Raw genomic sequence first — 26,456 nt, forward strand, 5'->3', positions numbered from 1 at the left:
CTTCGTTTTCTCTTCACACATCACGTGTCTCATCTCACGTTCTTGTTGTCTAATGGGTAAATAGGTACGCTAACTTTAGATTAAACTTTATAAGGGCAAAAAGGTTCATGGAATTGACGGCAGGGCCTAATTAAAGGACAGCCGTAATTTGTAAAAATTTCAAACTAAAAAATAACAACATGGTTTATCAATATTTCACCCTTGTTTAGCTGATAGGCAAAAAGTATTTATAATTATGTTTTTTTTCATGTTTTAAGATTGAAATTCTCGGGCAAAGGTAAACAATATAAAAGGAATTTGAAATGTAGCACAAATAAATGATAAAGGTAAAATGTTTCCAAAAAACGCCTGAGCAAGCAAACCAGAGCAAGTTACATCAACTATGAAAATGGAGCTAAAGGTTCCCAAAGTGGGGTTTCACAGTGAGAGAACATTCTGACAGGTGCTAAGATCCATTTTTGGAACCACAAAGAACCTTTAATAAGTGAACAGTTCTTAAAAGCGCCCTTTTTCAATATAAACAAACTTTTGTTGCATTGAAAGGTTCCGTAAATGTTCTTTATTGAACCATAGATGAGTTTAAAAACAAACCAGTGAACACAATGAGAATAGCATTCATCGTAATGTACTTCAAAACACAGTAGACCATTAAAACACAATTGATACAGGTTTGGAATGACGTGAGTAGGCCAAAATGATGACATAATTTTCATTTAACATGTATGTTTCTTGTCTAGCTTCCCAATTACCGCTAAATAAAGTTCTTCTGATTCTGTGCAGAAAGAACAAGCAAACGGTCTTTTCATCTAGTCACTAGAGGCTTTGATAACAAGCTAATCCAGCAGAGGTATCAGAGCGCCCTCTAGTGTCTAGGCGTGGAGTTCGCGCGTGATTTCTCGACAGTAACCTAACAGGAAGTTGTGTTGTGTTGATGGAGGTGTTCTGTTCAATTCATTTGAATTAGTTTTTTTCCTTCCTCTCTAACTGTACTTCATACTTAATTTGTTTTTACTGTCTCCCTGTGCTTTAATTATGCTGTCATCCATTGCCACTTCATTGTTGAAATGTTCATTTACTTCCATTTGTTATGTGTTTGTTCACATGCAATAATAAAAAATAAAAAAGATAATTTGAATTAGTCCATCAAAACGACGCGCTCACTTAGTTCTGTCCGTGTAGCCTTTATATCTTTAAATGTCACTTATGATAGAAACAGATATCCTTTATTAAAATATGCATGTCTACAAAATTATTTAAAAACGGTTTCTCCATAAATGGAAAGCATATCCTTACCTTTTCTTTATGTTGGTAGTCTTAATTTTTTTAATATAAGATATCAAACAGCGACTGATTAAATGGCAAAATGAAGTGAGCGCTTTCGGTCTACATTGTGCACCAAAGCAATGCATTTTTAATAGGTTACTCAAAATTAACATTCATTTCATAACTGGTAAAATCGGCCTAAAGTTGAATGGCTGGTTTAGCTAGTTTAAGATGGTTTTCAGCTGGTCCTCCAGCCTGACCAGCTAAAACCAGCCTGACCAGCTAATGAAGCAGCAAAAACCCATCAAATCCATCCTGCTAAACCAGCCGAGACCAGCCAATAATCTTAGACTGGATTTAGCAGTTTCTTTCAGCAGGGACATTTGCCGTTTCTCAGTTGAAGAATTGTCAGACTGCTGTATAGATCATCCATCGGAGCAGGGCTTCATGCATCGCTACACTACATACTGACAATGGACAAGTCAAATTTTGCCTGTGAGATTTGAGCAAAATAGCAAATCTGCATGACGAACCCCAAGTAGTTGCAAAATCTGGACATGGAAATCTTACGCCAAAAAAATTAGATTGCGTGGATTCCCAATGACTGAATTTTACCAGAGAAAATTCGCTAAACACCAGTAAATAAGCACACACCTTTAGCGACAGAGATAAAGACGTTTTACTGTCCCAGAAAGTCATACAGCTTTGAAATGACATAAGGCAATTCTCAGTAAGTTACAAAATTTTCATTTTGTGAAAATGAACATTCATTAGGATGAACTATTCCTAATAATAATGATGACAACAATACGCTAATACATACTGGTAATTGTTCAAAACTCATTCAAATAAATTAGTAACAATGATAAAATAACAAACGCAAAAAAAATAATAATAATAAAATGTTTGAACTAAGGGACAGATTTAGTTAACAGGGCAAATTAGCGTGAGCGCAAACCCATAAAAGCGGCGTGGGAGTGGAAAGTTCTGCGAGTGATCTACTGACGACATGCAAATTAAAGAACACAGACGCAGCCGGATCATTTCCATAATGATCAGCCGCAAAAACAACTGTCTATGCCTTTTCAGTGTTCACTTTTCACTGCATGTCTTTAGTAAATCCTGACAATAGTTTTTAACCCAAAGAGGGTTTGCACTGGCCAAGCTGTAAGTAAATCTGGCCCTAAGGACCCATTCAGTTACAGTTTAAGCACTGACTTGAAGACTTTCATAGGAACCATTTAACTTTTTCCAGTTGCTTCATCTTGAACCCCTCGACAGACATGAGTAGAGAGAGCGCCAGTGAGGTTCTCGATCTGAGAGCGGAGGAACCTGCGATCCTCCTGTAGATCCTGCACCTGTCTCTCCAGAGCGTCAATCCTCTCCTGCTTGCTCTCCAGCAGACACTGAAGTTTAGTGATGGTAAGCATAACACCGCTGGGTAACCCTTCCATGATCGGTGGTATCACTGCTGAGAAAGATAGAAACAAAACAAATTGTCTAAGTATATGTATGTGTTCCTACAAAAGAAAAAAAACTGATCATTATCTCATTTAATTATACACTTTGACAAAAAGGAAACAATGGACTGTGGGAAATAAAAAAAAACGTTAGCAACACAGCCTTCCAATTATAACCCAATTGACTGGTTGGTATTCGAGGTGTTCAATCAGGTGTTTAAGTTAGTCAGAATCCACTCACCGATTAACACAGATGAGTTTTGGTTAGGAGTTCTGCACACTCACGATTCCTCTCATTACAGCAAACAAAGTGTAGACACGATGTAAATAAGAGATTCATTGTGCTGTGAGTCTCGGCTTCATTGATTATAACAGAACTCTGTGAGATCGCGATGAACAGATGAGTGACACTAACACTGTGGGCCATTTTTGATTGTTTTATTTAAACTGCAAGTAAAGTGCCGTGTGTTTTCTTTAAAATAAATGTAAGGGTGTATTCACACCAGGAAAGTCCGATAGTTCACTTGCTTTGGTCCGGACCAAATACATTTTTTTTTGGAAAGTAGTAGGCTACAACAGATCACTTTCCCATATCGCAACTCCGACTACGGAAGCCTGTTAACTCAAAGGCGCAGTGCTTTCTTGCAATTGGGTCGGTTCATGTTCACACCGTAAACGAACAGTACCAGAGTTCGTTTGGAACCGTACCGAGACCACCTCTTCAGCTGGGTCTCGGTTGGGTTGTTTGGTCCGCACCCGAGTTCGATTGCTGTATTCACACCTGCCCAAAAGGTCCGCACCAAGGGGGTAAACGAACTAGAGTTTGATTCAATCGAACCAAACAAGGCAGGTGTGAATACACCCTAAGCTTCTGTAATGAATAAACTGTAGGATGATGACCTGAAAAAAGAGGAGTAAGATGAGTCATGGATAGGAAAAAGATGCCAGCTTGGCATGCCAATTTTGCCAAGTTTTAAGTTTAATCACCATGTCGCTTTGATAAATACGTCCTTTCATGTTGCATTTTTATTGGCTAGTCAGTAGACGTAGGTCATAGCAGCAAACACACTGTGAGAAGATCATGCTAAATTTCGGACACTGTCAGAAAATGATCGCAGGCTATGTTTGGACTCATGACAGTGACAACGGCCGTCTTTGAACCTCTCTCACTGAACGACGTTGGACCAAGGTTCAGGATCACGACCACAGAAATCATGATTGGTCATCTTTCGTCTGGGACAGCCCAAAATCGTACAATGTGTACCGGGCATAAAGCAGGTTTGCCTAGTCGTGTTCCTGGAGATCTTCCTACTAAGTTGATCAAACACAACTGATCCAGCTAATTAAGCTCTTAAGGAGCACTTGATAATTACAGACACGTGTGTTGGATCAGAACGCTAGGTAGATCTCCAGAAACAGGATTGGGCACCCCTCATGAATTGCAATAATTTAAGTTTAAGTAGGCCTGTCATTCTCCAGTGTATGCTCAAAAATGGGGATGACAGGTAAGAGGCTAGAGTATTGCACTTTTTGTTGAATTGTAATTTGTTTAATTCTTTTTTTATTTAATTTTTTCCAGATTTGATATTTGTTGTTTATTATAACCATTTATGTATGCATTTGCAGTAATCTTTTTGCTTGTGGCACAATCTAAAATCTCACCAAGGGCACCAACAAAGCCTGGGCCGGCCCTGACATAACTACAGACAATGCTTAAATGCTCTCTCGAACTGTCCCATCATTGCATTTTGGAGATTGACATTGATTGTCAGTAAATGAAAAATCACGTACTGGAGACGGCAGTGTTCGGAGTGTTGTCCTGCTCTGTATCATGATCAGCTGGCACTGAGTTCTTATTTTCCCACTGGATTATTTCCATCTCTGGTTCCTGTTTCATCCAGCTGTAGTTGCTCACGGGACTGTCCTGTCTCGCGGAGCTGGAGTCAAGCTCACTGCTGGGGGAGTACGGAGCGAAATCCTGCAGCCATTGAGAGTTCATCTCATCCTGAGAGCTGCAGGAGGACAATATCATACAACAATCATGGAATGATTCCTCTTATGTATATTACTTGAATATTTTACTTCAAAGATGCATCATGTAACCTCTGGTCCTCTAATAGTTAAAAAACAAAACTGCATGCATTTTGCAGAAGAACATTGTTTTGATTGTGCTTCGGCTTTGTGTGACTGTGAATATGGTTCTCCTGCTGCTCATAAAACATTCATTACTAGGCTTAAGAGATATAGCCAGTTTAGATGGAAAGGTGACTACCTAAAGATGTTACTGTAGCTTTACCCATTAATAGACACAGTAGTGGTCACCAGGATTTAGACCTGCCTACATTGTATTTATATAAAGTGTTCACAGGCAAATTTGCTGTATGTATTTCCCCGGTGTCGAAATCAGGCACATATAAATGTCAGGAAACACGATTCCTGACTGCATGTCAATATCCTTGGATCACTGGATCTTTAATAAGTTGTAAGGAACACTATATCGAGTCCAATCTTTATGTAGAAGGGTGGTTGAATCCACCTATGGGAATGTCATACACCATTGCTTAGTTTATTAACCCCTCCTCCTTTATTCTTTTGTTGGATATATAAAGGATGTGTTGTGGCCACTTGGCATGCGCCTTTGTATTGTCCTTGTGACGTCATACTTGGTCGCCGCTGGTATGTGATTTGTTTATGTTCATTCCGTGTCTCATCTCCGAGCACAGCAAACCAGAGTGAACTTGGTCTATTTTAAACTGTTAACTTGCTTTTGTTATATTTTGGGTCTTACTTCCGTGCTAAGGGGTAAATTCTTGAATTATTTGATTTATCTTGTGAAATTGTCTTTTCAGACCTATTTGTGGGTATTGTACCTTCCAAACGTGTTTTTTTTGTTGTTGTATTTTTGGTAGTTTATTTTCTTTGAGTTACTTTTTTTGGATCGTATTGTATTTACTGTGTGCATGAGTAGATGCAGATTGATGGTGTTCATCATTATCATTATATGGTCAATGCAGGAGTTTTTCAATTTGAAGTTTTAGCTATTTATTAGTCAATATTGACAAACATAATAAACTTTTCTACTTCTATACGACTCATGTCTTCTCACCCACTCATTCAAGACGAACCTGTGTGCCCTTAGGGCTATTATTTCCCCGGTTGTCCAGGGTGGCTTAGTCGATCTTATATTACCATTGCTGGCCTCTTCCTTTTTAAAGGGTAACTAAACCCCTGCTCAGACCCTGACTCCACCCACTGGCAATATTTGAAAAATGCTGGAAAAGTGGGCAGAGCCCAGCGGAGATAGAGGGGACGAACCGAAGGCGGGGCTGAGCGGGGGGGCGTGCACCTGAGACCCGCAGAGATGGATTCATTGACAGCTGCTGTCAGACTCTTAAATGGAGAGTGACTGGAGTGGCGCAAGTAGCTTTGCCACAGAGCGGTCATTTGAAGTCGAGGATTTTTATCCCCCACCTTCACCTGAAGTTGAGAAGGGTGAATTGTCTGTGGACACTGGGCCAGAGCCATATCAATTCGAGCCATTGGCTCAAACTGCGGTCTTAACTCCCGCATCGCGATCGGCATCCGACGATGCTAGCGAAGCAGCCGCGCAAGGGAGAATGGAGCCAGTGTCTGAATGGTAAAACATTAGCATTATGGCTATATTAAGCTAATGCTCATAGCAAATGCTAACGGAACTATCAGAAAATTAAAACCCATGCATTTAGGTTAATTTTGGTATGACGTAGTGTTAATAATTAAGCGAAAAACATATATTTCAAGTCTCCCTCTATAATTACAAATGATTCTGTCTCAACAGGTGCACCTGTGGGCACTGCAGCTCACTGTCCCTGGTAGAGAATGTCTGTTGTAGGGAGATACCCAAGGTATAGCTATGAAATATGACATGACCAGAGTGTTAAATCCAGTTAATTAATTTAATAAGTACTTTACACAAAACCAGGGTTCATACAGATAATTAGGTAAACAGAAATAAACAAAATAAAATAAAGCTATACAAAATAAAGTGTAGCAGATGCAATGACAATGGAAACTTTAACAATTGAAAGGTTACTATGACAAAGATATCGCATTCAAACAGATTTCCACCTCATGAATATGGTTGACCTGAAGAATGAAAGCTGTATCATGTACTTTGATATTTATGAACAATATCACACTCATAGCCATGCAAAATGGTTCTAAAGCTTCAGCCTATCTGATAGATATATTTTTTTGTGAAAAGATTGCTTTATCAATAAAATGAAACACTAATTTCACATATATATATATTTATGATATTTAAATATTTTAAGCTCCATTTCATAAATTTCAAGTCAAATTCAAGTTCAAGCATTTAAGCACCTTGTACAAACCCTGAAAAAACACAACCTCCACATACCAAATATTAAATAAATCATCCTAACAAAGTAGTGATAAACAATTCTCATGTTGTAGGTAGTACACAGGTGTGACCAGATTGGTGGAGTGGGGAAAAAAAAGAAAACAAATTTAAATAAAAGCATAAATAATCATAATTTGGTTATGTAACGTGTATGTATCAGAAATATGTATCAGAAATAACTTAATGACAACAAATCAAAAGTATTTAAAAACAAGTAATGTTAATTGCTAAATTAGAACATTCAAATATAGCCTAACTGAAAAACGATACTCGGTTACTAACGTAACCTCGGTTCTCTCTAGAGAGGGAACGAGTATTGCGTAAGTTTAGCTTACGCTACGGGAAAGATTCATCTTCTCGAGATACTGAAGCCAAAAAATTATCCTTAATTTTGTATAACTTGTCAACGCAGTGCAGCAGCTAGCAGACCTAGAGCAGGCCATCTCGCGTGCTCATTGGCTGCCCTGCGGGCAACTGCTGCAGCCTACCAGTGCGCCCGGCGTGACGTCACGCCCAATGAAGGGCGCCCGCGCCTTTATAGCGTCACAGCCCACCAGATAGGCGTGGCTTAGCGTATAAAATAGGGGCTGTAGGCTGAATTCTCTGGTTTGTTGACGACTGAAGCGAAGTCGCTCGTGGCGTGAGCACGGCCGGTTACGCAATACTCGTTCCCTCTCTAGAGAGAACCGAGGTTACGTTAGTAACCGAGTATCGTTCTCTTACGAGAGGTTCTCTCGTATTGGGTAAGTTTAGCTTACGCTACGGGAACACTTTGTCAACGCCGTGCGCGCCAAGCATCCACATGAGACCCCGAGCTTAAGGGGAACCCCATAAGTGGAAAAAATAAGGTGGCCAGCCACGCGGGCCATCACTTGTACATAAGCACACATAGGGAATACAGAGCAGCGCGCCGGTCTGTATAGTCATATGGCACATACCCTACTTAGTGCAGCTCAACCAGGAGAGCTGAGTCATGAACGTGATCTGAGCAGGAGATCTGGGCAGAATACTCCTCTTTTCAGACTGACAACAGTTTAGCCTGCAAGGCAGGAACTTCTAGGTTATAAAACCTGACAAAGGTAGACGGGGAGCTCCAGCCCGCCGCTACACATATGTCATGGATAGAAATTCCACTGGACCATGCCCACGACGAGGCCACACCTCTCGTGGAATGAGCCCTGATGCCCAGAGGGCATTGCAGGCCTTTTGACGCGTAAGCTGCCGCTATAGCGTCCACTATCCATCTGGACAGGCTCTGTTTCGAGGAGGCAAGCCCCTTGGCGCGCCCACCAAACGAAACGAAAAGCTGTTCCGAACGCCTGAAGGAGGCGGAGCGCGTAATGTAAAACCTCAGCGCTCTGACAGGGCAGAGGAGATTCACATCACTTTCGCTGTCAGATGCTGGCAGAGCTGACAGCGAAATAACTTGCGCTCTGAATGGAGTGCCCATCACTTTAGGGACATAACCATGTCTAGGTCTGAGGATGACTTTAGAGTCATTTGGTCCGAACTCAAGACACGACGCGCTGACAGACAGCGCGTGCAGATCCCCTACACGTTTTACTGACGACAGTGCAGTCAGAAAAACGGCTTTTAGTGATAGATATTTCAACTCCACGGAGTCTAGTGGTTCAAATGGAAAAGCTTTCAGGGCCTCGAGGACCAGTGAAAGATCCCACATGGGAACCGACGGGGGGCGCGGCGGATTCATCCTTCTAGCTCCTCTAAGGAACCGGATGACCAACTCATGTCTTCCCAGTGACTGGCCGTGCGTCGATTCCGCGAATGCTGCTACGGCCGCCACGTAAACTTTGAGCGTGGATGGGGATCTTCCCTTATCCAACAGCTCTTGTAGGAAAGTGAGCAGATGCGCCACCCCGCATGTCCGCGGGTCCAGACCTCTGTCGGTGCACCATCCAGAGAACACCGACCATTTAGACGCGTAGAGCCTTCTCGTGGAAGGGGCTCTAGACTGCGTGATCGTGTTCATCACTCCTTCTGGCAGGGCAACGAGTACCCGTTGATCAACCATGCATGCAGAGACCAGCGCTCTGGATGGGGATGCCAGATCGTGCCGCGAGCTTGAGAGAGGAGATCTGCCCTCACCGGAATCGGCCACGGAGCTGTATGTGACAGCCGTGCCAGTTCCGGGAACCAAGTCTGATTCTCCCAACGCGGGGCTATGAGGAGCACCGAGTGGCGCGTTTCCCTGATCCTCTTGATCACCTGTGGCAACAGAGAGACCGGAGGGAAAGCATATAGCGGGAGGCTGGGCCAAACCTGGGCCAGCGCGTCCTCGTCCTTCGAGAAGAACATCGGGCATTGAGCGTTGTCTTTTGACGCAAACAGGTCGACTTCCGCTCTGCCGAATAGGCGCCACAGTTTCTGGACCGTTTGGGGGCGCAGGGACCATTCCCCTCGGGGAACATTGTCCTTGGACAGTCTGTCTGGGCCGTCGTTCAAATGGCCAGGCACATGCGCCGCCCTCAGCGAGCGCAGGTTCGTCTGTGACCAAATAAGGAGGCGTTCCGTCAGATTGCAGAGATTTCTGGATCCGCCCTGACGGTTTACATAGGATACCACAGATGTGTTGTCCGAGCGGACAAGAACATGCTGGTCCTGTATAAACGGGAGGAAGCACTTCAGCGCGTTCTCGACCGCTATCATTTCCAGACAGTTTATGTGAAAACCCTTCTCCTGGTCTGACCACTGGCCAAAGGCCGGTCTGCCCTCGAACAGCGCGCCCCAACCCGAGTTGGACGCGTCTGTCGAGATGACCTTCCGATAAGAGATGGTTCCCATCATTACTCCATGCTGGTACCAATCGGCCACTAACCAGGGCTGCAGAGCTGTTATGCAGGTCTGAGTCACTCTGATTTTCTGGCCGCCAGACACCCAGGCTCGGCGAGGCGCGCGAGCGTTCAACCAGCGTTGGAGCGGGCGCATGCGCAGTAGGCCCAGCTGGAGCACCGCTGCAGCTGATGCCATACAGCCCAACATCCTTTGAAATGTTTTCAAAGGGAGAAAGCTGCCCTTCTGGAAAGATGCGGCTAGGTGGCGAACACGGCGCACGCGCTGTGTCAATAAACGAGCCGTCATGGTCACCGAGTCCAGTTCTATTCCTAAAAAGGAAATTGACTGGCTGGGCAGTAATTTGCTCTTGGTCCAGTTGACCGTGAGACCCAAGCTTTCCAGATGACTGAGAAGCACTGTTCTGTGAGATAGTAGTTCTGTCTCTGACTGTGCCAATATCAGCCAATCGTCCAGATAGTTCATTATGCGCAGCCCCTGACTTCTCAGGGGGGCGAGCGCCGCGTCCATGCACTTTGTAAATGTACGGGGTGCTAGGGACAGGCCGGCGGCAGGACGGTGTATTGATATGCCTGACCGTCGAAGGCGAATCTCAAAAATTGCCTGTGACGGGGTACTATCTGAATCTGAAAATAGGCATCCTTCAGATCTAAAGAAATAAACCAGTCCCTCGGGCGAACGTGCGCGAGGATTTTTCTGGTCGTAAGCATTTTGAACGGTCTTTTTACAAGCACTTTGTTCAAATATCTCAGATCTAGGATAGGTCTGAAGGCTCCGTCCTTCTTGGGTACGAGAAAAAATCGGCTGTAAAAGCCTGACTCGCTCAGAGAAGGCGGCACCTTTTCTATAGCCCCTTTGCACAGCAGCTTTGCTATTTCTGCGTGAAGTAGGTGTGCTACTTCCGCATTCACTATCGTCGCGGTCCGGGCTTGAAAGCGCGGAGGACGGCGAACGAATTGAAGTGCATAGCCCTACTTTATTGTGCTCAACACCCATTCTGAAATCCCTGGGATAGTTTCCCACGCAGCTATGTGAGCCGCCAGGGGGCGAATTGCCTCCGGGTTCAGACCGCCGCCATTTGCGGGCTTGTGAAACTGAACCAGAGCCGAGAGCGCGCGCGGGCAATGGCCGCTCGCTGACAGCCGAGACCGGCTGACTTATGTGAGATGTCCCGATCATAAGGGATGGGGAACATACTTTTGCCACACTTTGACGCGCGAGCAGCGCTCTGGGCGGGAGAGCTCTCTGTAAGCGTGAGCGCGCGCACGCGGGCACGAGACTTACAACTGTATCTGACGCCCCGATCATAGTAGATGGGGAGCGTTTTATTAACGCCCTGTGTTTCGTGATAACACTTAAACGCACAGGCGGGACCCGGGGGAAGGTTTGTGTTAGCAAGCGTGAGCGCTCTCTGGCGGGCACGAGACTTACGTTCATAAGCTTCTTTGATCGTGTAACAGAGCGGGCAGATAGTGGGCACAGACCTGTGGACACATTTCTTACATTCAACACTCGAGCGGCTTTTCTGCGCTTTATGAGAGTGTGCTCTGTGAGTGACACGGGATTTTGAGTGCTTATGTGTAGGGGTGAACACTGGGGCGTGGGCACATTCACTACACTTAAAACACTGACGGCGTGAGCCGGACCAGACATTATACTCTTTTTGAGATTTCTCTGGGTCGCCGTGAAAACGGCGTTTGTGTGCAGGCGAGAGGGTGAATAAACCGGCTCGTTGGCTGCTAGTTGAACCACTGCAGTAGCCTGTTCGAAGGGGACTGACAGGGAAATGAACTTTGACGGCGGTCCGGCCGCAGCGGGACACGCGCGTCTTTTCTCTCCCGCTGTTAGGAGGGCTTCGCGTGCTCAGACTACAGCGTGAGCCTTTGCCGAGGCCCTCTGGGGGGCGGCGGTCTGCGACGGCTGTCTGAGCGCGATCTAGGGCGGCCGCCCTGACGTCGCTGCGAAGGCTGATGCTGAGGCTGTGCTGGACGCTGGGTGCTGGTTCGCACAGGAGGCTGGCTTTGTCTCTCGCGAGAGCGGCCTGTGGCGGAACTCGAGCGTCGCGGCAGGAAGAGGTTCATGGCCTGCGTGGTCTTTTGCACCATAGAGAAGCGGTCAAAAATCCCGTTCACCGCTGGGCCGAAGAGACCAGTGGGGGAAAGCGTGGCGTTCAGAAAGTTGGCTCGCTCAGTTTCCCTCATATCCGCGAGCGTTAACCAGAGGTGCCTCTCCGTCACGGTTAACGCGGCCATGGCTCGTCCGATGGCCTGGGCTGCAGCTTTGGTGGCGCGGAGAGAAAGATCCGTCGCGCTTCTCAAATCCGTAACCGCAGCTGGGTCCCGGCCCTTCTCATCCCATTCACGGAGGAGGTCGGCTTGCAGGATCTGAAGCACAGCCATCGAGTGTAGAGCAGACGCGGCCTGGCCGGAGGCGGCATAAGCGCGGCCGACCAAGGCGGAAGTGGCTCTGCAGGCTTTAGACGGGAGGGCTGACCGTGACCGCCATCTCGCGGAGGGCGGGCAAAGGTGCGCTGCGACCGCCTCTTCCACAGGGGGAATCGCTGTGTACCCTTTCTCGGCGGCGCCGTCCACTCGGGAGAGCGACGCGGAGGCCTGTGACTGAAGTCTAGCAGAAAAAGGTGAATTCCACGACTTCGTCAGCTCCGCATGAAGTTCCGGCAGGAATGGAGCGGGCCTGGTTTCTGAAACTGCGCGGCGGCGACTTTGAAGGAAGCAGCCGTCGAGCCTGTTCGGCAGCGGAAGCTCCTCACAGAGCTTGCAGCCCCCGGACGCGAGGGCGAGCTCTGCGTGTTCCAGGCCCAGGCAGAGAGCGCAGATCAGGTGGCGGTCTCCGGCGCTGAGCGGGGCTTTACACGAGCCGCAGGAAGTGCGAGGCATCTTTAAAAAGACGCTCGCTGCTCTTTTAGAATGATTTGCAAAAAAGGATACGTCGCCGGATAGCGTAGCTCGCACGGATGGCTGAAGGTGGCGAAGACGGCCGGCTTCCTCAGCGCTGTCCTAAGCTGGCTGTTCGCTGTTCGACGGCGGCGGTGGCTTCTCTCAAATCCAGCGATGCGAAGAGCTCGCTGAAGAGTCGAAAAATCAGAGAATTCAGCCTACAGCCCCTATTTTATACGCTAAGCCACGCCTATCTGGTGGGCTGTGACGCTATAAAGGCGCGGGCGCCCTTCATTGGGCGTGACGTCACGCCGGGCGCACTGGTAGGCTGCAGCAGTTGCCCGCAGGGCAGCCAATGAGCACGCGAGATGGCCTGCTCTAGGTCTGCTAGCTGCTGCACTGCGTTGACAAGTTATACAAAATTAAGGATAATTTTTTGGCTTCAGTATCTCGAGAAGATGAATCTTTCCCGTAGCGTAAGCTAAACTTACGCAATACGAGAGAACCTCTCGTAAGAGAACCTAATGGGACTAAACGCATTACCTTGTACTGTTCATGGTGCTCTCAATTCCATCTTGATGGTAGCTGGAGTCATCAGTGGACACCTCACATCTTTTCCTCTTTATTGGTGTAGAGGTTGCCCCGGGACACTCTGTGAAAGGCTCCATCAGTGTGCCTGTGTCACACGACACACTCCTGTTAGGCATTCTGACCTGGGTGGCTGCACAGATTAATAATAGATTTGTTGTCAATAAGCAGCGAAAGTACCAAACAAAATTATATAATCTTAACTATATGATGAAAAACATTCAAAAGCTCCATAGTATTCAAAATCACCTTTGCTTCTCCTCATTGGCTTCATGTTAGCCTGCACACCTGCAGATCTGGAGCCGACTGGTTCAGTCTGGCACCCAATTTCTCTGGTCATAGTAGGCTAAAAAATAAATGTGTTATGGTTTACGATTACGGTCTTATATTCAGTAATTTTAGAGATTTTAAAATGTTTATAGTTAACGTTAATTAACTCATAAACCTCTGAGGTAATTTTCTCCAGGAGTATTACTATTATGTTATTATTATTCCTCACACGGTCGCAAGACGACATGTACATGGATCTGATGAGTTTTATCGAGTTGATGTCAATAGTGCAGGCATGTAGGCATATTCATATTTTGCCGCTATGTGAAAAAATCCAGCAAAATGCCCCGGGGCGTTTGTCGACCCCAGGGGATTAACTTTAGCCAAACCATAAAATGTGATTCAAATATATATGATCACTCACCTCAAGACGCCGCTGCGGTGGTGGAGTCCATGCAGGAGGAGCAGCGTTTGGCACTGCGTCGCTTTTCAGCGCGAGCTGTGTGGAGAAGCCCATTTCCACCTCCATTGCATTGGAGAAGCAATCCCGCGTAAAATGCAGTTTGCACACTCCTCCAGCTCTAGGCGGGAACTCGCGGTCTTCCAGGCCAAGGACATGCAACCACTGGCGCCTAATTTCCAAGTCTGCTGGAAACCTATACAGTCCAGCAGTGCTTTTGCAACCAGCAACACTACACCTACGTACCATCCTGACCACTGTACTAAATACAGATATTCTACGCTAACTGGAAGCTATCCTAACTGACGCAATACTATGCTACTAACTAACTATGCTTGTAACAATACTACACTAACAAATATGCTAATTAACTACCTAGGCTACACGAAATAATCTAAATAACTATATAAATGCTATGCTAAATAGATGCTAAAATACTCTATCCTGATCTTCGCTACAGAGGTTTTGACGAAACAAGATGGTTTTTATACTGCCATGGGCGTGCTAGCTCGTACCAAGGGCGTGGTGAGCTGGAAGCTGCCTACGTCAGCTCTCACTGCTTACGTCACGAACTACCGTAAACAGCCAATAGGAAAATTCAACTGCAGTAGCCACCGTTCAACCTGAAGAGGGCAGCACTCAGACGTTTTTACACCATATATTGTAGAATTAAAACACTTTATACACAAATGTCAAAACAATTACTTGAATCAATGACCAGTACTAATAAAGCCCCATTCTTACAGATCATTAACTAAAAAAAGTTGGTTTAGTTACCCTTTAAGAGTGTGGTAAACAACCCTCTCTAATCTCTCGCACCGCAACGCTACATTTAGTTTAAACTGATAATTGTTTGTTTTACTCGCGTTTTCGCAGTTTCATCTATTAAATCCAGTCACGCAGCAGCTCTTCTGGCACTCAGTCCGGCTGAGGGGACGTGTTCCGGCGGGAACGTGACGTTAATGCATTCCCTCTATAGTGATATTTTTGTGCATGATTCATATATGCATGTAATTAAAAAAATAAACAAAAACAGAAAGAGAAAGTAGAATGGGTTGTGAATGCAGCGTGTTGAATTTCATTATATCCATTTAGGTTTAAAAATTACTATTCAAGGATTTTCAAGATGATGAACAAATCTTTAAAAACTTATTTTGTCAAATGGTTACATGTTATTTTCTTACATTAATAATAATAAATATCCACAAAACAGTGGATGAGAATATTCATGACAACAGTGGTTGTGTTCGTGCAGCTGCTATCATGTCCTAATCCATTTTTTTAGTAATTACAACAGGATTACCAAAAAGTGTATTTAAAGTAATAAACATTATTATTACTATTATTATTGTATTAATACTAGAAAGACATGAAAATGATACAAAATAACGGTTACTGCCATATTCAGTTTTGCAACAATTGAAGGAACATACCAGGATTGCAGAGGTAAACTACGAATCTTGTTTCTGTGGCTTCTCTGGTACTGTCTCCATTTGTTCCTCAATTCTGCCTGTCTTTCCTTCGAGAGTTCAGCTACTGCAGGATGTTTCGTCTTTCCCTCGGTCTTTCTTCGTTGATAGCTAAGAATTTTCAAACAAAAATTGTTATAATGTAATAATTTCATATTTGCATAATACATTACTATTGTTTATGGTAATATATAATAGTAAAACTTAGGATAAGATCAATGTTATTTGAATAAGTGAATTGTTTGCTATTAATAATTTGCTGTGGAATAAAATTCAAACACCTCTCTCTTCTTTTTGCAAGGTATCTGGCCCTGGCAACAGGATCAGCATTCACCTTTGCTCTGTGTCGAGCTGATTTCTCATTGTTTGATAGTGGCATCTTCAAATAGAAGAAGAAAAAAAAACACTTTACAATACAATTATTTTGGAATTTATTTATTATTATTATTATTATTTTGAATTATATTTTAAGGCAAGAATATAAATGGGACATACCTTTAGGCAACATATTTCGCATCAATAAATCACCATAGTTTGTGCTAGATATATCCATGAGAGTCAAATGTGGTGACAGGTTACACCATTTGACATTTTAGTGTCGAAATGTTTCTGAATAAAAAGGATTTTTGAATTATGACCCTCCAAAAGACATTCCCATTTATATGTAAACCTCAACAAACTTGCCATGTCATAGAAAGATCAAATGATCAGCTATTTTGAAAGACATACTAACCTTGACACACAGCCATGAGGATTTGCAGTGTTCTTCTCAGTCACACCATTTCCTGTTTCACGGTCACATGACAGCAGAACGGCTTCCTTCATGTCGTCGGTTACACCAGCGATGGGGGAGGGGCTGGTTACACCACACAGAACAGCTTCACTGCACGTTTTCATAGAAGTAATACTTGTCATAAACTGCTTGATTCGTTGTTTTTCAAGGATCTCAAGCTTGTGCTAAGACTTTCTCTTATTCATAATTTAACAACGGTTACACCACCTAGACATGTTTTGTCCACCACCAACTACATCAAAATATCAAGATGCGTTTTAATTCAGAGAATCATGTCAAATAGCTAATTAGCTTATTCGTGAACGATTGTTTTAGTTGGATCCTTTCAAGGAATTAGTTGCACGGGTTCCCCGACTGAACGCCTCGTTCACGAATTGGAACCTGACTGAATCACTCCGCCCGGATCTCGAGTCAACTGACTCATTTGAACAAGAACTGTAGCGGTGATAACAGAAGTGAATCAAGAATTTGACCAGGTCAAATGTACTGCCGGATTATGAGAAAAGTAAGTTTTATTTCATAACTGAATTGCAGATTACAACTGAAACTTGCATGTTTTTTTTGCATTTTATTAAAACATGAAACAAATCAGCCATACATCTTATATTCAAAGACCATAATAAACAGCTGTGTAATACGGGATGGCAGCAGGGACAGCGTAATGACGTAATTACGTAAAAATAATCTCTGAACCGTCAGGTTCTTTGAAACGAACTTTTCATAAGAACCGATTCGCAGAAATGAGTCGGACGTCCCTTCCAGCGTCGTCAAATAGCTGCTACCCCTTTTCCACCAACAAGAACCAGGTGCTGGTTCAGAGGTAGACCTAGTGCCGGTTCGGAGTTGGTTCAACTGACGAGCTTTTAAAGAACCGGTTTGCCTTTCCACAGGCTAGAGAGCCATCACAGAGCAAGATCTTACGTCACTGTATACATGTCATGTTGCCCAGCAACGCTAGCGCGGCACACACAAACACACCAGGCTTCTTCGAGATGGTTCGGCACTGTGAATCTCGAACTGCGAGAGCGATCCAAAAGCAGAAGGAGTCGTATGCTCTCCAAACACTCCCGCAGCTCCGATCAGTCCACGCCGCTCCGATGCATCTCGAACAAGCCTTCCATCAACAATGGCGATCGTTGCGTTACGATTTATGCGTATGGCTTTGCAAACCTACATCGGTATCCAAACACGGCGAATCCAGCACGTTCGTGCAACTAGCCGTAACTTGCATAAACGGAGATTACAATCGAGCAGCAGCACGATTAGCTGCTATTTAAAAAATGGCGGTCACAAGTTTCTGTTTGTCTTGTTGGTCACGGCAACCCCGCCCCCAGCCGCTGACGTAAGCGGTTCTTACTTCTAGACCAGCAATGATGTGGTGCTACTTTTACTGGTTCGGAGCTGGTGCTTTGGTGGTCGATAAACAAAGAACCGATTTGAAACTAGGCTCTGGCTCCGAACCAGCAACAGCTCTGCCTTGGTTGAAAAGGGCTAGGGAACTGTTCAAGGGCAAAGAAAGTGGTGCTAATTTCTAACCGGCATGCACTGCTTCAAGTCATCCACCGATCGGTCTGCGCAGAGCTGCATGAAGTCGAACACACCTTTAGTATCTGATATTTGCTACATGTGACCCCAGTCGCACGTGCACCCCACCTTTTTGCAAGCCAGAAAAAAATTAAAAATATCTGGACGCACATACTTCCAGATAGCCTGAAATTAATGAAAAAATAAGAGTCCATTATAATCTCTTGTATTAGATGGGGGAAATAAGAAAAGAGGAACATCTAACATAAAGCAATATCGTTATGTGAGTTCTAGACGGTGTAATTCAGTCGTGTGAGTACTTGACATAAGTAACTAGACCAACAGCTCAAAATAAAATAGAATTTAAAGGTATGAGTGAAGACTATTTTATTTGCATAAAATGTCACTTTTCTGCAATCAAAGAACTTTTCTTCCTGTCAGTTATTTTGGGCATTTGGTGTTGTAGACATGAAGTTGAAAGTCATTTTTTGGAGGATGTGTTATAGAGAGCATGTGGTTTCAGATGAGGGGTCCCTCAAAAGTTCTGAGGGAAAAAAAGTATTAAAATAATTAAAAAATATTAAAATAATTACATTTACAGCTCTTGACTGCCTTTTTATTCTGTTTTCTAAAGACAGAATATCTTATATTTTGTTTCTTACAGTATGTCTTACAGTACACTAATGGTAGAAAAACAGACATATAATGTAAAATTGTTGACATATAATGTAAAAACAGACAGAGATATGTAAATATATTTAAATATTTTCCAGATAATATTGTACACATTTCTATCAGTAAGTTACTGTATAAATGGTTCTTTAAACATATTTAAATGTATACACAATTGTTATTAGTAAGGAAAGGAGAACATATTTAAAGGTCAGCGACATCAAAATTGTTCAAATATCCCTGGTTTAAGAGAGCACGACGGCTAAAATCACTTGCAGCACCTTTAATTGTAAAACAACTGCAGACATTTCAAAACCATAGAATGAAAATAAAGCACAAGCAGTGTTCTTCAACTCTGGCTCTTGAGGGAAGTTTAGCTCTGCAATGTTTTAGTAATCCTGCAGGTACTGATGATCAGGTGTGTTTGATTCGGGTTGGAGCTAAACTCTGCAGGACAGTGGGACAGAGCCACGAGGGCCAGATTTAAATTACCCTGACATAAAGGAACATGTGATGGAATTGTTAGAGAATACAACCTTGTGTGAAGAAGAAAACAAAAAACAGACACAATATGCAACTAACGCATACATGCACACCAAATCTGTGCTTCGAGTGGACTGGATGAGCTACTTCACTGTATGCAACAAGATTAAAAAAAACACAGTTCTAAGAGATCTGTGCATTTATTACACAAACCACTTAAAACCTCTAAGAGACAGACGCACGATAATTCATATGATAAAACTAGTGATTATGCATAACATGTTTTAATGTCACCCACCACTTTTATTTCCTTCCAGGGCCCAGAGCCTCTTATTTTCACTTTGCATTAGTCTCAGAGCGCCTCTAGTGTCCAAACACTGAGAATGCTCGTTTGTTCAGCAGTCCTAGAAGCCTTCATCCGCTCCATCCTTCTCCTGAGGGATTCGTCATCACAAAACAGCTGTTCAGGTATGATATCGTAGGCCAACCCGGAAGACTAAGGTTATCTTAGGGTTATCCTAATGGTTTTCAGAGTAGCATAAGAAGAATGTGAGTTACTATGACAAATCAGTGTAATTCTTAATAGCAACTTGCATTTTTAAAGCAAAAAGAACACTCATATGTACTCATAAACCAAAACCCACTAGGTCAAGGCTCAGAAATCTTGAGTCTTTTCCGGGTTGTAGAATTACAAACTGAACAGCTCTGCAGAGACGCTGAGGGTGTTTCCTCACAAGGCCTGACCCACCAGAGGAACAGACCAGTTTTGGACAGTCAGGGAGGGTCAACCAGGAGCGCTGTCCCAGGCCAGAAGATGGAGGGCCCAAATAAGGTCCTTTTACGGTATAGACAGACTTGGACGGAAAGCCCAACTCATACTCTTCTTCTTCTTGATGAAGGCAGATCAAGACCTAGTCACACTGGGAAACATACCCTGTTGAAAAGAAATTGAAATACAGCTCAAATCAAAATGTCTTCACTTTCTCCTGCTCCCACCCGCAAGTAAAGTATACATAGATTATTTCAGTACTTTCATGAAACTTCAGTGAAATACTCTCAACGTGTCGCCTAGCCACAACTCAACATAACCGCTCCCGATGACTTATTTGTTATTAAAGCATCACAAACAACTTAATTTGAACAGAAAAGCAAGCATAGGCTACTGCATGCGTGATTTATAAATCACAAAAAAAGCTGTCACTAATTTTAAATTACGATCTCGATTTCGCTATAATCAATAAAGAGGTCTACACTGCACAATGAGTCATCGTCTCTATACTTCATTTGTAATAGTGAGAGGAATCGTGAGTGTGCAGAACTCAGCACTGAACACAAACTCCGGTGTTTTGACTGGTGAGTGGATTCTGACTTAAACACCTCTGATTGGCCATTGCGTTCACAAAATCTACATATATGTTTGGGATTGGCTACATTGCTTGAAAAAAACTAAAAAACGTTGCAAAAACAGAAAAATGTATGCTCTCCATAGTGCAAACAATGGACCTTAACAGCTAAGGTGAATTTATGAACAATCCCGATTCTAGATATAAAAAAATGACAGTGGAAGAACATTTGCCAAGTTACTGTAAAAGTGCGACTCGTCGTGTACCTCTCTTCCCTTTCTTCTTGTGGCGTCTCTTTTTCCTGACGCTGCTGGACTCTTCAGATGAAGAAGAGCTGCTGGATTCATCAGTGGCATACGAGCTGGACGAGCTCTTACGCCGCCTTTTACGCGACCTGGGCCCTGAGAACACTGATGTGCTCGCTGTAGGAACCGAGAATGGTAGAAAACAAGAGAACTTGAGCAAGTGCAAGTGTAACAGGAAATAGAACATCAACTGCAAACTTCATTCATTCATCATTTGAGCTGAAAATACATTTACATGAAATGACTATGTAAAATCTTAGATTTAAAAAAGTGAAGTCTGGAATCTTAATGTGAACAGTCACAGTCAAAAAGACACTACGGTTATTTGTTGTCTTGGTATATTTAGCTAGAACATTATTTTAATGTTTTGTAGATCATTAAAGAAACCGGCATGTCATGTTGGTTATACTTTATTTGTAATTTTGTGTGTGGTAAAATGCTATACTTGTGACAAAGTAATTGTAACCAAATGCAATGTCATGAAATTTAAAATAATTTTGTGCTGATACAAATATATATTTCACATATCATATCTATTATAATGCAGTTCTCTTCATTCTTGAGCAAAGTGTTTTGAACAAGGCCAATTTTTTTCTTCTTCTCATCTTTCCACCACACCTTCAGGCACCGGAACCAAGCGAGCGCCAGTGAGGTTCTCGATCTGAGAGCGGAGGAACCTGCGATCCTCCTGTAGATCCTGCACCTGTCTCTCCAGAGCGTCAATCCTCTCCTGCTTGCTCTCCAGCAGACACTGAAGTTTAGTGATGGTCAGCATAACACCGCTGGGTAACCCTTCCATTGGGTTCGGGTCCGCTGCTGAGAAAAAGAGTCATGTATTTTCACTCAATCTACGTCCCATAATTGAAATGTGGAGATGCTAATGAGCTCATTGACATGGATTCTCAAAAAAAAAATTATAAATATCATACCAGCAACAGCACTGCTCATAGATTTGTCCTGCTCCGCGTCAGTGGCGGCCTCCGAGTTCATATTTTCCCACTGGATTACTTCAGGCTCCGGTTCCTGTTTCACCCAGCTGTGGCTGCTCACGGGACTCTCCTGTTTGGCGGAGCTGGAGTCAAGCTCACTGCTGGGGGAAAATGGAGCGGATTCCTGCTGCCACTGAGTGTTCATCTCAACCGGAACACTGCAAGACAACAATACAAACAACAGTCTCATAATTTCACTTTTCTAATTATTTGAATGCTATCTTACTTAGACATTATTTGTTAATTCACAGATATTTCATATACATACCATATTACAAAACAGTATTTGCGTCCATTGACTAAGGACTTTCAAGATGACAATGTGCTTCCAACAATTATGTGACAGTTTATAAATGTAAAGAAATGTAACCTTTGAATATTGACTTTACAAATATGAAAAGTTTCTAAAAACTTGGAATAACTGATAAATATTATATGGTGTAATAAAACAATAATAACATGCCTTACACTTTTAGAGTCCACACATCTTAGGGTAAGTTTACATGACAACGATGTACTAAAAACGTACAGACGGCAACCTTATCAAATCAATCCTATGATCCATGAAAATGACTAAAAACTCTGTAAAAAAAGAAAAGAAAAGAAAACTCTGCAAGGCCAGTAGTTGACGATGTCACTTTGTAAAGAAACACGGCTCAAATTTTCTCAAACATGACTATGTATTCACTATACTCAAAATGTCTCCACAGTCACCAGCTCTAAATCCAATAGAGCAGCTTTGAGATGTGGTGGAACAAAAGATTCACATCATGGATGAGGCAACTGCGTGATGATGTCGTCAACATGGACCAACATCTCTGAGGAATGTTTCCAGCAGCTTCTTGAATCTATGACACGAATAAGTAAGGCAGTTCTGAAGGAAAAAGGGGGCTCAATCCGGTACTAGCAAAGGTGTACTACGAAGTTGCTGGTGTGTGTGTATAGTATATTTCTCTTTAGCTTTGCTTTAGCTACTTTATTTCATCATATTTTTTATCCAACGGCTGTATGTGATTAGTTAATAGTTAAGTAAGGGGTAATCCATGTCTAACTGTCCATTAATGCACGAAATGGAGACCACTCGACGAGAAGCAGAGTGCATTAAGTGCATTAAATCGTTTAATGCACAGCCAGCCGTGGATTATCCCTCTTATCATTTGCCAGCATCGACAAGTTTAAGCTGTTATTGATGTTTGCAGTGCAATATTTGACCAGAAGGAGAACAATTATGGTTATTTTTGTCAGCTAGAGAACGTTATATCTAGCATTCTGCCTGCTTTAAATCAGACAGAAATAAAGATAGAGTTTGTGCTATTATCATCGAGAGTTTCTGCGTGCGCTTCAATGAAAGCAGCACATTAATAAACTCACAGGAATTACCTGTGCATTAAATGGTTTTAATATCAGAATCTGTAAATCAATTGTTTAAGTGGCATTCAAAAAGTGCTGATATTTGGTATCACAGCACTGGGTTTCACTCTTTGTGTCACTCTACCATCTGCGTTTGCTGTGTACACTCAGATCAGAGTATATAAAGGGAAAGAAGTTGTGATTTTTTTTGCAGGTGAACAATAAGCAGTGTCATTCTAACCTACAACACAACTAAAACAACTAAAACGTTTTATATCTAGTAAACATCAAGGGTATTTCTGAAAGCCAGTTAGAATGTTTTACACTGAAATGAATCTGGAGTGGTCAGGTGGTACAGCGGTCACATGGTACTGTACAAGCAGGACCTCTCCGAAAATGTCCAGCTTACAAATTGTAATTACCAGCTCTACGAGGCTGAGAAGGCTTTTTACGTGAAGGCACCTTCAGTATACAAGCACAATTGTCAATGTGATTTTGCTTTTAAACAACAGAGTTTTATAAACGAAGTTTAAGTTAAAGTTAAAGAAACGGTATGAAATATAAGCATTCTTTACGCCCGTCCGGTCAAACAAATAACCAGAATGTAACTTTTGCATGAATATAAAATTAGCGATAGTTTGGAACCTGGAAAATGACCAGCTTCTTTTTGAAATTTTAAAAGGTAAACATTATTATGGCATATTTTCTAAATGTGTTCTGGTTTTCTAACTCTTGCAAATGTAATGATGCAAATTTAAATTATTAATAAAATAATATTAAAATCTTGCCTTTATAACAATGTTAAACCCCTGTCACTGGTGTGATTTAATTGTATAGTCTTTTTATTTCTGCTATTGCCAGTGTCCCTCCTCCTGAAACAGACAGACCTCCTCCTGAGAAAACACCACTGGAAGATCTCCTTGGAGGGACTTTTTTGGGGATGTGTTTTAAAAAGTCAATTTAGTGTTATTATTACATAAAATATATTTCAAATTTATTAAAAAAATGTGCAACATTTTGTTTGCTCGAGAAGGGTGTGCGGAGGTAGCCTATAGAAATACATGTTGACAGGCAGGTAGGACATGTTATTGGACCGAATGCAATGATTGGACGAACTTTTAATGGTCATCATACGTCATCCACAGACAATATACACATACATTTAGACCATAAACCACTTGTTTCTGGAACAAATTGCCAACCCTTTTGCGTCAATATTTTGGCTAAACATACCTGTGCAAACATACCGCCATGATCTCCCTCGTTTCGGTGAGTCTTTGAATTGAAGTGACCCTCAGACTGTGATTGGTGTAGGTCGTTCTCGTCCCGGCCTCTTTGCAAATTTTGGGCAGCATTTGGGACAGATAATTGACTCCCAAAGGAACCGCTGTGTACCAGATCTCATCGCTGATCACATACATCCTTTTGGGCTGTAGATAAAGCGCTTTTGCGTCGGCTGGAATTTTGCTCAGATATTTCTCCAGAGACGCAACGGGACACAGCGGATTGCCAGGCTCTTCAAACATTGCCTTGCGTTTTTTCTTGTCCCTTTCCTGCGGGTTTTTCGAGTCCTCGTGTAATGTCATGGTGAAGTATTTGAATCCGTTTTGGTCCCGGTTCAAAGCAAACGCGTCTGGCTGCAGGTGTCGGTTGCCCTCCTTACCCCTGAGTCCAAAATGTAACTGGATGTCATACCACACCTTATTTAATAAGCCTTTTGGGTTGCCAGGGTCCAGTGCAGCAGAATGTTTCAACATGTGCTGGTCTTCAGGTGAAATCGGCGGATAATGTGCTGTTATATCCCTACCGGAGCGTCGCATCTGCTTGACAACCCCTTTAAAAACATTGTTGGCGGACCTGAACTCGGTGTCCTGCATCAGATTCCACGCGCGGTTGATGGGAGGCTCGTTGATGAACCGATTTAAGCCAGCCCGAAGCCCGACGTAACTGCTGATCCCGTACAACTCTCCTTTGCTCGTCCGAATAGAGCCATAGAACTCGCGCAGCACCGGGTTGAGCTCCGACTTCTCTGCGGTTTTTAAGTCGATTGTCAACTGCTTTTCACGCAGCCAGGCTTTAAAACAGTTTACTGCCCATATTGTTTGCTTCACGGTACTAGATTCGTTTCGGTTGTGTTCTAATTCGTCTAAATCCGCCGATGATACATTTGCACACCTGGATACTTGTGCTGTTAAACTGGCCTCTCCTCCTTCCGTCTCTTCCTCTTCACCTGAAGAGCTTTCACACTTTAGGTCAAACATTATATTCATGGGAACAAGGTCCGTTGGTTCAACTGGTTTCTTTCTTCCAATATCAGAGATGTTCAAGGTATTCGTGGGATCATACATAACATCCAAACTAACCTTTCCATGCCCGTACAAAGCTCACATGAAGCATTATTGTATGCGTCTTTCTGACCTGTATACATAAACATCCAAGAGTGTATTCAGGATTTCTTTGTTGTTCTTCTTCATTGCGATCCTGGCGGATGAAGAGTCACATAAACATAGCGCCATCTGCTGTTTGCTGGAGACACAGCATTTGATCAGTGGATTTACTGAGATCATATCACTTTTAAAGACGTCTCTCAACATTGAAACATTGCATATCAATTCATGACGAACACACATTATTTATTATTTGAATTATCACTCGTTGAGTAATTTAATAGTAGGCTTATTTCTTTGGAAGGCTTTTGTCTTTTAAACACATTACATTTTGGTATAATTTGTTGTCAGCTGAACCACTTTGACCTAATATATTTACTTCAAGTACCCACTGAGATTTGAATACGTTAGGTCTAATAAATAATAATAAAAATTAAGTTTTTGGTTCCCTAATGTCGGCAATGGTCACATGGCATGCAAGTAAACAAATAAAATATTTTATATTTTTATCATTTTATTTTGATTGTTTTTATTTTAAAAGGATTTTTTGTAAATTTATATTTTTATGATTTATTTAATTATTAGCTTTTTAGTAAACTCACAAACTAACCCCATGTCTGAGGTAACATAATAATGCACTTTATGTTGTTCATAAAGAATAGACTATATTTTCTTTCTCTTTGTATTTTTATATCAGTATGGTTAAAGATTGGCCATCTCAAATCAATGTGGCAAATGAGTTAGGATAAAAAGTAATCAAAAAGTAATCAGATTGTATTACCTTATATGTGGAATAGGCCCAATGGATTATGTTAGTTTGTGAGATGCAGATGTTATTAAAGTTTGACAAGTCAGAAAATATCGGTGATGTCATCAATATCGTACACTAATACTAGCATCACCTTTTTGATCTCACATGAGAAGTGGCATGTGACTGTGAGCAACATTGTAGATTTTATGACCAAAAAAATCTAATTTTCAGAAGATAAA

The 26,456-nt window shown here is 42.6% G+C and overlaps 3 protein-coding genes across 6 annotated transcripts in view; all 3 read right to left on the bottom strand.

Moving 5' to 3' along the window:
- The window catches only part of myo3a (myosin IIIA), a 145,833-nt gene extending 129,033 nt beyond the window's left edge, over positions 1-16,800 (bottom strand). The window contains exons 1-3 of one of the 2 annotated variants that reach the window (XM_077244185.1): positions 16,354-16,800; positions 15,902-15,999; positions 15,585-15,731 (exon numbers count right to left, since the gene is read on the bottom strand). In XM_077244185.1, coding sequence (XP_077100300.1) covers positions 15,585-15,731; positions 15,902-15,999 — 245 coding nt within the window. In that variant the 5' untranslated portion in view covers positions 16,354-16,800. Of the gene's footprint in view, positions 1-15,584; positions 15,732-15,901; positions 16,000-16,353 lie in introns of those variants that run through there. The other variant, XM_077244183.1, reaches the window with a different exon arrangement.
- On the bottom strand, positions 1,919-14,242 carry LOC143751617 (uncharacterized). The gene is made up of 5 exons (XM_077244225.1): positions 14,116-14,242; positions 13,671-13,753; positions 13,377-13,554; positions 4,515-4,735; positions 1,919-2,734 (listed from the first exon to the last, which is right to left on the bottom strand). Exons 2-5 carry the CDS (start codon positions 13,693-13,695, stop codon positions 2,505-2,507), a joined length of 654 nt encoding a protein of 217 aa, XP_077100340.1. The 5' UTR covers positions 13,696-13,753; positions 14,116-14,242; the 3' UTR covers positions 1,919-2,504.
- A 1,726-nt stretch (positions 16,801-18,526) lies between the features above and the next one.
- Positions 18,527-25,577, bottom strand: LOC143751609 (zinc finger MYM-type protein 3). 3 transcript variants are annotated; one of them, XR_013207275.1, is made up of 6 exons: positions 24,313-25,569; positions 21,670-21,887; positions 21,359-21,556; positions 20,702-20,857; positions 19,737-20,026; positions 18,527-19,610 (listed from the first exon to the last, which is right to left on the bottom strand). XR_013207275.1 is itself a non-coding variant. In XM_077244202.1 (5 exons), the coding sequence occupies exons 1-5, from the start codon at positions 25,425-25,427 to the stop codon at positions 20,004-20,006; spliced, it is 1,710 nt and encodes a 569-aa protein (XP_077100317.1). In that variant the 5' UTR covers positions 25,428-25,577; the 3' UTR covers positions 18,527-20,003. The 3 variants fall into 3 exon arrangements, 2 of the variants coding, with proteins under 2 accessions (XP_077100317.1, XP_077100318.1); XM_077244202.1 differs by having other exon boundaries at positions 18,527-20,026; positions 24,313-25,577; XM_077244203.1 differs by having other exon boundaries at positions 18,527-20,026; positions 21,359-21,553.
- Positions 25,578-26,456: the final 879 nt, after the last annotated feature.

Source organism: Siphateles boraxobius, unplaced genomic scaffold (genome assembly GCF_051911475.1).
Source record: "Siphateles boraxobius isolate OS27281-9 unplaced genomic scaffold, OSU_SipBor_1 26, whole genome shotgun sequence".
NCBI classification, from domain to species: Eukaryota; Metazoa; Chordata; class Actinopteri; order Cypriniformes; family Leuciscidae; genus Siphateles; species Siphateles boraxobius.

Coding starts and splice junctions, on each gene's coding strand:
- LOC143751609 (XM_077244202.1), bottom strand. CDS start 25,427: ATGTATGATCCCACGAATACCTTGAACATCTCTGATATTGGAAGAAAG. Junction 21,557..21,669: donor TATGAGCAGTGCTGTTGCTG/GTATGATATTTA, acceptor TCTTTTTCTCAG/CAGCGGACCCGAACCCAATG. Junction 20,027..20,701: donor CAAGAAGAAAGGGAAGAGAG/GTACACGACGAG, acceptor TCTTTTCAACAG/GGTATGTTTCCCAGTGTGAC.
- LOC143751617 (XM_077244225.1), bottom strand. CDS start 13,695: ATGAAGCCAATGAGGAGAAGCAAAG. Junction 13,555..13,670: donor GCCAATGAGGAGAAGCAAAG/GTGATTTTGAAT, acceptor TAATCTGTGCAG/CCACCCAGGTCAGAATGCCT. Junction 4,736..13,376: donor AGCACCATGAACAGTACAAG/GTAATGCGTTTA, acceptor GTCCTCCTGCAG/CTCTCAGGATGAGATGAACT.